Genomic DNA, 15,883 nt, shown 5'->3' with positions numbered 1-15,883 from the left:
ATATAAAATGCCTCCACTTTATTCCATATTAAATCCCATGCTCTTACTTTGCTCTCAGTGCTCCTTTCCAGCTTCTCACTGTGACAATGATTTAGAGGTGTTTTCAGCCTTACATATATCATTGTTGTGATGAAGCTATGCTAGCACACATATTAGGTGCTAGCATAGCTTGCTTCCCAACTACATGATTCTGGGTTCAGTCCCACTGCATAGCATCTTGGGTAAGTCGTTTCTACTATAGCTCTGGTCCAATCAAAGCCTTGTGAATGGATTTGGTAGACAGAAACTGAAAGAAGCCCGCCGTGTGTGTGTTCCCCATCACTGTTTGACAACAGGCATTGGTTTGTTTACGTCCCCATAATTTTGTGGTTTGTTAAAAAGAGACCAATAAAAAATTAAGTACTGGAGTTGATTTGTTCAACTTGACCCTTCTAGGTGATGCCCCAGCATTACTACTATCTAATGACTGAAACAACTAAAAGATGTGTGTATGTGTAAACACGATAGGCTTTTGCACAGTTTTCCTCTATCATATTCACTCAAAATGTATTGATCAGTCTAGGGCTATAGTAGAAGACACTTGCTCAAGATGCTGTGCAGTGGGACTGAGCCTGACACATGGTTGCAAAGTGAGCTTCTTAACCCCTCAACCATACTTGTCCACATAATTTCTTTAAATTACTCTTTCTTATGTATTATATACGCGTTAAATATTGAAATGAATTGCTTGCAATGAAATAAAGTACTTTCTTTAACTACCATTTTCATTTTGCTGCAGCTTTTCCATAGCGGTTAGATGATACTTTTTTAAAATAATGTTTTATGATCAGATGCTTTTCCTGATGCTAACCCTTTTAGTTGCTTCTTAACCACCTGTAGAGATATGGGGTACTCGTTCTAAAAACCAGGTGTGCTTCTAAAGAGGTGTGATAATATTAAATTGTGTTACATTAATAGAATTAGTTGTCAACTAATTTTCAGCAAGTTCCTGACTCTTAGACATGCAAGGTGTAGTCAATTTTCTAGGTGATATTTAAAATGTAATTTAGATAAAACTTTGTGTGTTTATAATACTTTGAAGTACTATTCTAGAAAGAAACATATCAGCAGTCTTTCATAGGACTGATAAGTAACAAACTTTTGATTTGAATATTGTTCATATAGGCACAAGCTTGGCTGTATGGTAAGTAGTTTGTTTTCCACCCACCTGGTTCTGAGTTCAATCCCAGTGTAGTACCTTATTATATAATTGAGTCTACACATGTCTATACATGTCAGTTCACACTGACATAGTAAACTGGCACATTTTAAGTAGTGCAAGACATTTTAGCAGAAGTGGTACAGTTAATAAAAGAAGCTAAAAAAAGACCCAAGAAAATTGTGGAAAGTATCTTCTGCTATAGCCTTGGGGCAATCAAAACTGTGTGAGTGGATTTGGTAGATGGAAACTGAAAAAAGCCCATCATGTATGTGTGCATGCATGTTTGTCCCTCACCACTGCTTGACAACCAGTGTTAGAGTGTTACTTAACGAGGTTGATTTATTCAACTAAAACTCTTGAAAGTGGTGCCCCAGCATGGCTACAGTCTAATGACTGAAACATCTAAAAGATGCTGACACGTTTGAATGTTTATATTTTTTCTTGGATAACAATTGGACATTACTATGCTTGAATGATACACATATGAAGCCTTCCAACTCACTACAAATATTAGGTCCCTTGTTACTCTCTTTTAGTATCTCAAGCCAGTTAACTGATAAGTAAAAACTCACCTCCACACAACAACCACTAGCTCACAGATTCAATGCGTTTCTTTCTTCTATCTATTATAACTATAATAACCTCTGTTTCTCTGACCTACCAACTTTCTAAAACCTAACCAACATGCCTATTTCTTTTTATATTTGCTATATATTACTACTCCCCTAGGTTCTGAATTGAAAACTTTACACAATAATTTCTCCTTAACCACATATTTTCTTGCAGATGTTGACCTACATAAGTTCAAGCTGAAAATTAACCTCATCAATTTTCCTCATCTTGTATAGAGAAGGGCTATCAAATGCAATTGGTATTACTCTCTTGTAACTATTAATAATGTCAGATTATCAGTTATCGGGGGTAGGGAGAGGAGCAAAGAATGAATATCTATTGGAGAATAGAATATCCAAGCATTGTGAAATTTAGGTAATGGATTTGTTTTGACTTCTCTGAACTACTATACATTTAGAAATGTAATATGTTGACTGAGATGTTTCATAAGATTTTATTATTGTATAGAAATCAGTAACTCTGCTTACGTCCTTCAATAAATTTGGGTCAATGGCTGAACCATTGACCACATGGTTGTGAATACAAACTTTATTGCTGCTATTGTCTTTATGCTGGCATCTGTTTGTTTATCCAACTGAAAAAATTCCACCCTACTTGTAGGAAGGGCATCTGGTTGTCAAAAAAATATTGCCTCTACAAAAGACCCATCTTAATAAAAAATCTTTAAAACAGTGGTGTATATATTTCTATATGTACATGCATATATTCAGTTTCTTCTTACTAAAGATATGCAAATACTTATATTTTTGAAAATTAATAGTAAATAGGTAATTATGTTACATTAAAGATAATATTAGAGGTAGGATGTATTTATATTTGTTGAAATAATGTAAGATTTCACTTTTGTGGATTAACAATGGAACTTAGTTTGATATAAAAGTAGAAGCATTTGGACTTATTGTGTTCTTTCTTAAATAGCGAACTGGAATAATCCAATCCATTTTTGGCTATAGTATTGGTTGAGTTTTGAAAACATTTCTTTCACTGATAAGTTTTGTGCCATCTTAGGTTGTTTCCATGGAATAATTTCCTAGGATGGGAATTGCAAAGGCTCCAGTGGAAATTTTTTTATTTAATTTTATGTAATAGAAAAGTTGAATGAGAAGTTAGCAACCTCTTCTCAGAAAAACTGAAATATTATTGGAATTGTGCTCGGATGGACTGATGTATAAGTATAGTATGAAGCAGCAATAAATGAAAGAAAAATAGAAAAGTTGTTCTTGAATTGTTTTAAATGTTAAATCTTCAAAAAATTTGCTAAAATTTCTTTCATCAGGCCGTACTCTGCGAGGGAAAGCATTTTACAACGTCCATGGAAAAGTCTACTGTGAAGAAGATTACCTTGTAAGTTAATGTTATTTCACTAATATAATTAATAAGCTAGGTGTTTCTAAGTGATATTAATTGCTGTTCTTTCATAACTGTCATTAGAAAATGTCATTGTGGTTTATGACCTAGTAAATTGTTAGGTGGTGATATAGTTTTATTTTCAGTAATTTAACAGTTTACCTTTACAAATTTTTATTCTGTAAATATGTTATTACTCATATTTTTTAAGCTCTTTGATTTTCTGATTCCATATAATTTTACATCTGTTTTTCATACTAGTATGGATTGGATGGATATCGCAATGGTTTGTCACTTGCCAAGGCATTTTAGTCTCAGGCACACCCAGCAACAGAAAAAAACTGTATGTATGTGTGAGTGGGTGGGGGAGGGGGAATAGCGAGATGTCCTTCCCATCACTAACCATATTACGTGTGTATTTTGGGTGTATTTTATCATGCTGTGAGTTCTGGAAAGGTCTGTGGCAGAAGTAGAATGTCCCCTCTATTATGTCAGTTTTAAATCTGAGTTACTGCTCTCTTAGCTTGACTTTATTACTACTTGCAGAGCTCTGAATAGGACAGCCTTTTTTAAACTTTGTATTGGGTCATCCCATAAATAATGCTGAGGGGGATGGGTTAAACTACCTGCATCAACTTGCTATAAAAGCACTTAGTAATTTTACCTTGTGCTTATTCTTAGTGCAAATTTTGGAGAGTGCATTTCGATTTTAGCAGTTATTTTTTCAAAGCTATAATGGAAGTGACAAAGGAGCATATTCAGCATATTTTGTTTTATCAGTTCAATAAAGGCAACAACACAATAGAAAGTGTGACGAATATTAGTACAATATGTGGGGATCAGACAATAAGTGTAAGCCAGTGTTAACATTGGCTCCAGAAATTCCAAGCTGGAAACTACAGCCTAGAAGACGAGTTTCATCCTGGAAGATCAGTAGTGCTCCACAAGGACATCCTGTAAACTCTGAAACAAAATCCCATTGTAACTGTTGAGGAACTAGCAGAGAAGTTTGGATTTGATCATTCAACCATTCATTGACACCTGCGTGCCATTGGAAAATCAGCAAATTAGGTCGATGGGTTCCTCACAAACTTTCTGAGCCTAATTGTGTGCAGAGAGTGAATGTGTGCTCTTCCTTGCTGTCACATCTCACAAATGAACCTTTTTTAAAACCGAATAGTGACTGACGAGAAATGTTAAATGCCAAAGACAGTGTGTAGAGAAAGGAGAAACACCAGCACCCAAGGCTCAAGTAGATTTTCACCCATGCAAGATGTTGTTATCTGTTTGGTGGGATATGAAAGGTTTAGTCCACTTGGAACTTTTAAACCCAAACCAAATGATAACTAAGGAGATCTACTGTGAGCAGCTTGAGTGGCTTAAGTCAGCGCTAGAAAAAAATGATCATCTTTGGTTTCAAGACAAAAGGGGTTCTTCCGTCAGGATAATGCTCAGCCACATACTGCAAGGATGACGTTCCAAAGGCTGGAGCAGTTTGAATGGGAAACAATGCTCCACCCACCATATTCGCCGAACATTGCCCCATCTGATTATCATTTATTATGCAGTCTTCAAAATCATTTGGACAGAAAAAATATGAATTCTGTAGATGAAATCAGAACAGTACTAGAGGAGTATTTTTCATCACAGACAAGTGAATTTTGGAAGAGGGGCCTTGCAAGTCTACCAGATAGATGGAAGAGCATTGTAGAAAATGAAGGAGAGTATATTTTAGATTAAAAAAGAATTTAGTTTGTCTTAATTTTGAAAAATAAAAGAAGTATAAAAAAAACTGCATTATTTATGGGATTATCCGATAGATGGAATTGCTTTCATTAGAGTTAAGAAGCTTCATCTTTCTGTGATGTTAGGTACAGGTCTAGCTTTCAATGGGACTTGTGACTTTTTTGTCATGATATAAAGAAGAAAGGCTTAGAGAAAGGGACTCATAGAAGCTGATGCCTAAGGGGTATGTATATAACATAGATATAATTTCTTGAGTAGTTTAGTATATATTTCTTTCATTGTTGATAATTTTTAAAACATATATATTTCTAAATATATATATAATCACATTTTCTAAATATTTTATTTTGTAGTCCAGCCAGAAATAATAAAATATTTTTTAGTTGGTCTTTGTTTATACAGCTGATATATTTTAAATGCCCATAAAGCAGTCTTTGTGAAGTCATCAATCTCAAAAAAAATAGCAGTCAAATCTTCCTTAGATCAAGTCACAAGATCATATTAGATATCATTATCATCCAGTGTTTTAAATCTGGGTTTTGTCCCCGTTAACGGAGGTGGCCAGATCTACCTCAATGCCATAGCAACCGAGGTAGGCAGGTTCAACCCACCCCAACCTTTGGGCTGGTTGGTGCCTATTCTCCTTTGGTATCATGAGGCTTTCTTGGAGCTAGATTTTTTGCAGGGAGCATGCCCTTGCTTACTCTCAACCTCAGTTTCTAGACATAAGTGGTCCTGAGACCAAGGCCTCTACCATGATTTTTAAGAAATGTGGTGGAAAACTAGCTCAGGAAGGCAGGGACGCTACTCCCTGAGACCTGTTTTGGAGCCCCCCTACCCAGATAATATAGTCCAAAATATATAAAATAAACAGGATGGTCATATCTAGATTGGGGCTAAACAACAGCATGTAATTTCTAAATATTTAAAATTAAGAATTTCTTATTTTGTAATTTAATCAAGCATAAGAAAATATTTCTTAGATTTGCTTCATTTTCCCTGCTAATATACAGGAATGCTATGGGAAATTTTCAGTTACTAACCAGTGTATTGAATTATAGTATACTTTCAATCTGTCCTGATAGGTATATTTCTCAGTTAAATGTTACCCAAAATGTTAGCAAAAGAGACTGATAAATAGTGGCTGATGTAATTGACTAGACCCCTTGAGGGCTGTGCTCAAGCCCGGCTGCAGTGCAATTATTGAAACCAATAACAGAATAAAACATTATTTTTATTAGGAACCTTAATTATCTATCCTATTTATACACTGAATGTATGATAGTTTTTCATGAAACCTCACATAAACCATGTCATTCATTTTTAGGTGACCTTCACATTGATTAGTCTTAATTAACGATTTGTCTTAACATAGTTTATGAATCATGGCAACAGAACTTTTTTCAACTATATTTTGTTCTCAACAATGAAAAAACAAAATTTCTTTAAATCTTCACAAACTACTCCTATCTTTTTTCCTATTTATTCTGATTATTTACTCAACTTTTGTTATGATCTTCTTGTAATAAATGATACTTGATTAATTTTAGTTACAGACATCTTAAGTAATTGTAGGTTCACTTGATAGTTTCACATTATACACTGAGCTGGTTATTCTCCTGCTGTCCGCTTAAAATCATATTTCTTCTGTTGTGTAATTTCTTTAAGATGTAAAGCAGAACTGTTATCATAATAATATTAATTTTCATGCTGAAAACATCCTGATCCCCTAAACTCCCAATGGTCATTGGTTTAATAGATTTTTGTTGTGCTTAAGGTCAACAACACAGTATTCATTATAAATATCAGCAAATTTTTATTGCTCCAAATGGTCCATCTCAGCAGAGCTTAATATATTTCATAGCACTTTTGATAATGGAAAGAAATACAACTTGATGATAATTCAGTTTAGGATCTTATATCAAAATTTGGTTTTTACTGTTGTTACTAGTTTTTTTGAGTATGACTTAAAGAAGAATGTGACAGTTGAGAGAGGAATGCTTCCCTTTTGAGTATGGCGTAGCTGAATGGATCTGTTTTGAATATATGGTCTGTATGTTATGGGTAGAATGTGGGAGAGGGTTGTCCATAATTTGAGTATTTGTGTGGTGTGCTTTGATTGGGTCAAAGTAGCCATTCTCTTTTTGAAAAGACACACATTTATATATCACTTTGTTCCCATCTGTTGTTTTCCCATCACACTCAATGTAAAGCCTTCACTGTTTATGTAACATGTCTGTGTAATGTCCTCACATCCATTGCCTTTGTGGCAATAGAAGTAATCATTTTCATATATAAGTTGCAGTGACTGTAAATATTGATGCTGCATAAGGTTTAACCAATTTTCACAAATTTCTCTGACAAAAATAAAGAATTTTGTTAGTATTTATGACATTCTCCAGAAAATTGGATCTAAAATCTGTCTCTCTCCTAATTATGTGGGACAAAACTGTTTTACCTGTTGTCTGCAGTCAGGGGTGAAACATATTAACTTAAATGTCAACAAATTTGAGTGTTGATAAGGGCAAAGTAGTGGGAGGTAACCATGGTAGCAATAGTACAGAAATTATTGCTTGCTTTTAGAGCTTTTATTAGAAACTTTTTTGGATAAGTGTAGCAACATAAGTGTTTGTTGATTCTGACACCATCAGTATACAGCAGTAAGGCAGAGAGTAGCACTGCTATAAGTAGCAACACTGTGGGCAAGAGGAATATTAACAACCACCACAACATGCCAAACAGCAGCAGCAATTGAAATGATAAGAGCAACAATAACAACCAGTATTATTACTGTAAAATGACATCCTGGTATGAATGAAGGGAAGTGGTAGTAACAACACCAAAGGCAAAAAATAAGGGCAACAACAGTATTAATATGTTCACAGTACCCCACCACCAATTTAACAAGTCAGTCTACTGCTACATCTACAAACAACACTACCACCAACAGCAACATATTAGTGAACACAAAAATATGGAAGCCAAGACTAGGAAAAACAACACAGCAACAGCACAACTTCTACAGTTGCAAGCAGTGCCATCACCATATCTTCCAATGTAAACTTCCAGCTCTCTCACCTTCAAAGGCTGTCTTAGTGACAGCAGTAATGATAGACACAATATAGTTTCTGCAAGGGGACTATGTCTTTTACAAGTATAGTAAGGGTCACTGAGCAACTAGAGATACAATAAAAGAAGCTAAAGGAGAGCAGAGGATTTGTCCAAAAGGACCACAGGTAAGTTACTCTGCTCTTGTTACAAGTATTGGTAGATGATATTTGCAGATGCACAGTGACATACAAGTGCATAATTACAGAAAGTTGGAGAGAGGAAAAACCAATGCATTGCCAGGTGGAAAAGTACCTGAAAGCAATATGGAAGGAAAACAGTTTTGTTATTCACTGTAAGTAATGTGGAATGGTGGTGGTTAGATTCCTCTTTGAGGGTAAACCCATAAGTCAGTTTCCTTCCTTAGTTAAGTGCAAGGATTTCATCCTCATACCATCATACATGGTTGTCAGAGCTGTTTTAAGCAATGAAATGACACCTCAGTAATTATGGAAGTCCACACATTTGAGAACAGGAGTGGTTTAGGATGGAGATAGTACTCTTGATCCAAACATAGCAGGAATCAAACTTCTCCAATCTGATCAAGCTGCCAAACAACATTCAGCTGTATGTGATGGAAGGGAGAAGGTACTGCACATATAGTGCTAACAACCATCTAATTGGCGCTCTGTTTATGGCAGAGCGTAAAACATGGACAGGACAAAGCCTATACTAATTTTTAAATCATAAACTATAGATTTTTTTTATTGAGTTCAGAGCCAGCACTGTAAGTTGCGATATTTCATATATGAATATGCATATACACCCACCATCCTTTATGTATTTTTCTCTATCTTTGATTACATTGTTTACAGAGATGTATTTGCATTCATAACTTACAGTGTTGGGTCTGAATTCTGTAGAAAATCTGTAGAATATCTCGCTGCTGACACAAAAAGTAAGGCACAATACTGACTTGTAAACCTTTAACCCTTTAGTGTTTAAGCTGATCATATCCAACCAAAATATTCTACCTGTTTTATGTTCAAACTGGCCTCTCATACCAACACTACAATATCATTTATAAAATAGACAACCACATCATCAATATCTCAAAGCTACAAGATAATGTGAGATAAATTCAAAACAATGTGAAGAAATAAACATTACACTTGACACTAAAGGGTTAATATACTGGATCATACATTATGGTTGCAAAATTAAATACTGTGTCCTTGCTAGTTTAGTATTGTGCGGTCATCACTCTAGTAGTAGTTTTCTCTGTACAAAATATTAATGCGGATGCAAGGTTAAGAATAATGAAGGAGGCGTTCTTAAACTTCACAAATAATTTAATTATAAATAAGAACAGACACAAGTTCACCAAGAATATTCTTCGAGTGAAGCTGCACAGAAATGTGAAAAGTTACATACAATATTTTGCCTAGTTGCCTGCATGAAAGAAATACAATAGAAAGGGTATGAAGGAAAGTCGCACTGCAAATGGTTCATTAATGATGCAAGAGAAATCCATACACATGTCATGTAGCATAAAGGGCTTGAGGCACACAGTCGCTGTTAGAGACCATCTACTTAGCTTAGACCATGTGTAAACAAGTATAGTTGCTCTCCATACCAAGGATGTGAACAGATCGGATTCGGTGTAGCAAAGAGAGAAAGAACGAATCTCTCTGTCCCATATATAGGCTGAAAGACTGCTGGTTCTCCCTGGTGAATAAAGCTCGTCTAGGAGATGGTCCATGCCATAGTGGTATTACTAAAAGGGATATAACTCTGGTATTCTTGGAACATTCTAGAATGTTCGCCAAGTGAGGTCACTGGTGTTGAATCCCTTGGCTTCCAGAGAACCATAAATAGAACAATGACAAAATCTGTTTCAATTTACATCATGCCTATACTAGTAATTAATAAAGCTTATACTGGTGCCAACACCATTACCACAACAAGAACAATAATAACAGCAGTAAAAATGACAGTAGCAGCGACTAGAAGGACAGTTCCATCATTACAAACAAGTTCTCCCTCCCTCTCAAGTCCACTATAACACTTATACATGTACTCACATATCCACTCATAGCCCTGTTTCAGGCTTTTCTGCATCAACGACCTTGTGTGATGAGGTTGAGACAAGTCTGTTGGTCATTGTGACATAAAAATTAAAGGCTCTCCAAGATCAAAGTCAGACGGCTCACTGGTGCAGAAATTAAAAAAAAAAAAAAAGGCTTATCATCACCAATAGCAATACCTAACCTGCAGCCTCACTACCAACAATGCAGGGCAACACACAAACACAATCACCTAAGCAAAAACATGTAATCCATTACCCAGGCCAAACCAGGTGACCTGACACCTTGGGTGCCTTTAGTGGAGTCCACAATGTTGCAAGCATTCAGGTTAAGACTCTGGTTTCTCCTGACTGAAAGGTTTATAATTAAAAAAAAATCACTGCAAAAGGCAACAACAAAATAAGAAATACTCTGTGGTAAGAAGTTTGGTTATCAGCCACATGGTTCCAGGTTCAGTCCCACTATGTGGCACCTCAGGCAAGTGTCTTCTGCTATAACCTCGAGCCAACCAAAGCCTTGTGAGTGGATTTTGTAGATGAAAACTGGAAGAAACCCATCATACACACACACACACACACACACGCATACATACATAGATACATCACACACACACACACACACACACACACACACACACATACATATAGTGAGAGAGATAATACATACATACATATACACACACATATACAAGGTACGGTGGGTAAATTGTTGCCATTTTATATTTTTAAGTTTGCGCATGCATATTGTTTGTTTCTGATTTTGTCAACTACATAGTATATATAGCACAGTGAGTTGAGCACTATCTGTGAGTAAAACACCACCATGACACAATTCACTCTGCCAGAAATTTGGAAACAGCATGCTGTACTTCTTGGCATTCGCACTGGAAGCTCCAATATGAACATTTCACGGTGTTTGGGTTTCGATCTGAGGATTTGTACTGAGAGTGATAAAAATCAAACATATATTTGAAAGAAGAAATCTGGTTATAATACCTTAATTTAAATTTTATAGATGTGGCATGTTTTATGGTGAATATGGAGGAAGTGTTTATAAATTATGTTTTCTAGAAGACATTTATTATTTAAAGGACAAGATGTTTTTATTGAACAATTGCGTAATTTAATTGAATTTGATTTTATGTTATTGTTGTTGAGATTATTGTTATATGATCCATTTTCAATATGATTATTATGGTAATTATTATTATTATGATCAGTAGTATTATTAAAGTCATAGCTAATATTATTATTGTTATAATTATCATGATGGTTAATATGATTATAATCACCACTATTACTATTATTGGTAGTAATAGCTGTAATGTTAGTATTATCAGAAGCCACAGTTATAGCTGAAGAAGTAGTAATATTAATAGTAATATTACTAAGATTAGAAGTTGTATTGATACTATTATGAATATTATTACTACAAGGATAATAATTATTACTGTTAAGTTTTTTTATAATTTGAGGAAAATGTATCACTTAAGTTAGGCATTGTGGAATAGGGATTTACCCTACCTACCTACATAATATATACACGTACACGCACCTGTTTGTACCCCACCAGTGTTGGTGTGTTTACATCCCTGTAACTTATCAGTTCAGTAGAAGTGACTGATAGAATAAACCCCAGGCTTTAAAAAAAAAGTACTGGGGTTGATTTGCCTGACTGGAATCCTTTAAGGTGGTGCCCCAACATGGCCACAGTTTAATGACTGAAACAAAAGATGACAGAAAAGAGAAAAGAAATATTCAAAAGACCAGCCCTCGTCATACATCCATACAGTCTTTGATCTAATTTGTTTAGGTTGTTTTATGTAGAATTCATCCTTTCACTAAATTTTTATTCCTCATTTTTACTTCTCAATTAATGAAGATTATTAGCTCAAATTCTAAATCGTTTGTTTTTGCTTTCTGTCTCATATTTTGTTTCTTTCTAATATTTTGTTTTTAGTATTCTGGTTTTCAACAAACTGCTGATAAATGCTGTGTTTGTGGTCATTTGATCATGGATATGGTAGGTATTACTTCTCTGCATATATGCATTTGCCTAAATTTTATCTAGGGTTACTTTCATTATAACAATGATTGTGTGTGTTTTTTAGCAGTGTCTCATCCATTCAGTATTTTGTATCTTAAAAGTTCTAACCTTTTAGTAAAATAATTATGTAGGCATCCAGTCACTCACCATTGGTCCTTCACTCTTGAGAACTTTGGTAAAAGCAGTGTTACTGCACTTGATATCAGTGATGTGTTTGTTCCCTACATGAGAACCATTAGCTAATTTGCCTGCCTATGTCCTGCATTTATCTTTAGATTGGAAGCTTGTTTGACTACATCATTACTGTGTGTACTGACTAGGTTATCTGTCCATAAACTCTTATCAGCTTTGGTGTACTCTTCCTTCTGTACATTAAGGAACTACTTATTGTTACTTATAACAACACACACATTTATGCAGTTGAAATTACCTTTATTGCTTCCTAACTTTCTGCATACAAGCATCTTCTATGTGAAACTGAAACACTATGCCAATATACAATACTTCTATGAATTGGTGACATGACAACTTTGTCACCTTTTTCACAACTCAAATACTCAATCACTACATATCAAAGAAATGTTATTGTACGTTTATACTCTCTAGCTATGAACAATACAAAATATAAATCCCCTAACTCATTTCAAATGCAAAGTGGATTTGGTAGACAGAAATTGAAAGACGCCCATTATATATATATATATATATATATATATATAACAGAAGAAAATAGAAGGAAATGAATTTCCTATACAGAACAATAAGTTGGCACTCACTAAATAGAGCTAAGAGAATACAGAGTAATGCAGATTTCAATGAAAAGGCACCTTTCAAAAACAGATTATTTTCCTCAATATATTTTTTGAAAGACACAATTCATCATGTAAAATATATAATATATAAATACAAAAATATATATAAATATAAAATATACATCTGTATGAGATTGCCTGAAATTGTGAATCTGTTCTAAAACATAAAAAGATTGGAGGTTAAATGTACACGGCCAATGCATTGCTAAATCAAAAATATTTCCTTATTTGAAAAGTTTAAAAAATTATATAAGAGATTTCAAAAGACTTCATACTTGTACAAGGTGTCCTATGTTGCAATAAAAATTTGTTCAGATAACTAAAATAAATTCTAAAATGAGGGTTAAATATACTACATGGATTGGCTATACTTTAATGATAAAAAAATTTTCAAGTTGAAAAATACCTGTTTACAAAATATTAAAGCATCCAAAATCTTATTTAATAATATTTTTCTACTCACATGAAGTGTATTAATGGATTCTTTAGTGCATAATCTACACATTCTAGGATGTATTTTATATGAAGTAGTTTGAGTAATTGTTGACCAATCTAGTTTAAATTACCTATGTGTCTGGCTAGTGTTGTTGAATTTTTCATGCTTGGGTTTGTAAATGAATTTTTATGCTCCCTATATCTAGTTTTAAAGCTTATTGTGCTCCCTATGTAGATTTTCTTGGGTTCTTTTGAGGTACTTACTTCACACTTATAAACTACATTTTTTCTCAAACAGGACCCTTTTAACAGGCAAAATTCTGGGGATCGGCAATTACAGGTTTGTTTTATGAAATTCAGATTACTACTCTTCTAATTACATTCCATGGATTCCCTTTCCAAAGTATTCTTTTTAAGTTTAAATCTATTATTAGCAGCAATGATGAATCCTAAATTAGGTGAATATGAGAGTTTTAAACTAGATTTGTTAAAGATGGGAGGATATAATTATAATCTTGATGAAAGTTTTTTGCAATGATCTTAAAGAACAATTCGGGGAGATTCTTAACTTGAAGGGAAAAGGCAGGGTGAACCAAATTAGTTCCTGTTTTCTAGTGGGGTTATTCCTAACCTGCCTATTTCTTACTGACTTTATTATAAAGTTATAACTAAAAGGTTGATGATATCTCTCTTATTTACAGAATTTAGTTAAGCCTGGAAAGAGTTTACCTAGTTTACTTTTAATTATTGTATTATATGATAAGCGTTCTCATGGAAACCACTATTCTTGAGTGCTGTGCATGATTATTGAAAATTATTTCATTAGCTGAAAGATTAGATATTCTTATAGACACCCCTTTAATTACCCTATTTATAACACTTTTAGGGTGATTTGACATAGTATTAATATACTGTATTGTTTTATTTGGCTTGTTGTAAGGGGAAAACAAGCCACTATTGAGATTTAAGGTAAACATCCAGAAAGCTTACTACTTTTGTAATATTTTCGAATGTTATATCTAAGTTATATTCCTTAAAAAATTTTATCAAAACTTATCTAGTCCTAATCAAAGTTTGCAATGGGGAGCCAGTTAATGTAAATAATGCATCATCCTTATATAACTTGTGCTGAGTCCAATGACCTCATTGTTACATCAAACTTATCCTGAAGGTCATTTTGAGTCCAGTTCTTATCCCTAAAAGATATGTTTTCCTGGCAGTTATTGTATAAGAAATACAATATTTAAAAGTAAACTCTTTCCAGGCTTAACTAAATTAAATATTGACATTCCATCAGTAAGTGAGCCTGTTGAACAATGGATTCCCCATATACATAGGAGATATTATCAACCTTTTAGTTATAACTTTACAATAAATTCAGTAAGAAATTGGCAGGTTAGGAATACACCCACTAGAAAACAGGAAATAATTTGGTTCACCCTACCTTTTTCCCTTCACATTAAGAATCTCCCAGAATTATTCTTTAAGATCATTGAAAAAACTTTCATCAGGATCATAATTATATCCTCCCATCTTTAACAAATCTAGTTTAAAACTGTTATATTCACCTAATTTAGGATTCATCATTGCTGCTAATGATAAATTTAAACTTAAAAAGGATATTTTGGAAAGGGAATTCATGGAACGTAATCAGGAGAGTAGTAATCTGAATTTCATAAAACAAACCTGTAATTGCCGATCCCCAGAATTTTGCCCATTAAAAGGATCCTGTTTGAAAAAAAAACACAATAGACTTTAAAATTTGATATGGGGGCACAAAAATTCATTTACAAACCCAAGCATGAAAAATTTGACAGCATTAGCCAGACACATAGATAATTTAAAAGCGCAAAATAAACAATTTAAACTAGATTGGTCAATAATTATTCAAACTACTCCATGTAACAGACACTAGAATGTGTGGTTTATGCACTAAAGAATCCATTAACATTACTTCATACAAGTAGAAAAATATTATTAAATAAGTTTTGGATGCTTTAATATTTTGTAAACAGGTTTTTTTCATATTAAAGTATAACCAACCCATGTTAATTGAAACCTAAATTCTCAATATGTTTTAGAATAACCGTAAAAGCGTCATTTTTCTGTAAGATTTGTAGTATATTCAACCGTCATTTTAGAATTTATAGTTATCTGAACAAAATTTTATCACAACATAGGATACCTTGTCCAAGTATGAAGTCTTTTAAAATCTTTTAAATAATTTTTTAAACTTTTCAATTAATCCCTGATGAAGGAAATGTATATATTTGAGATGGGTACAAATAGTTCACCCATTCTGAAATACCTTTCCTGAAACGGCCATAGGATATGTATGAATTTGATCTCTGCACTCAAGTATTTGCGTTTTTGAGCTACCCATACATCTTTTTAATATTTTCGATTTTGTAATGCATTGATCATGTACATTTGACCTTCAACCTTTACAATTTCAGGTGATCTCATATGGATATATATTTATATATATTTTATATGATGAATTGTGTCTTTTGAAAAGTATATATATA

General features: G+C 33.7%; 1 protein-coding gene across 2 annotated transcripts in view; it reads left to right on the top strand.

Moving 5' to 3' along the window:
• LOC106881156 (Wilms tumor protein 1-interacting protein homolog) overlaps positions 1–15,883 on the top strand; it is a 100,961-nt gene that overhangs the window by 64,777 nt on the left and 20,301 nt on the right. For both annotated transcript variants that reach the window (XM_052969151.1, XM_052969154.1), the window contains exons 3-4: positions 3,111–3,178; positions 12,022–12,084. In XM_052969151.1, coding sequence (XP_052825111.1) covers positions 3,111–3,178; positions 12,022–12,084 — 131 coding nt within the window. The remainder of the gene's footprint in view (positions 1–3,110; positions 3,179–12,021; positions 12,085–15,883) is intronic.

This window comes from Octopus bimaculoides, chromosome 1 (assembly GCF_001194135.2).
Source record: "Octopus bimaculoides isolate UCB-OBI-ISO-001 chromosome 1, ASM119413v2, whole genome shotgun sequence".
Lineage (NCBI taxonomy): Eukaryota > Metazoa > Mollusca > Cephalopoda > Octopoda > Octopodidae > Octopus > Octopus bimaculoides.
Note: the sequence above shows the minus strand (reverse complement) of the source record. Positions and strands in the feature narration are given on the sequence as shown.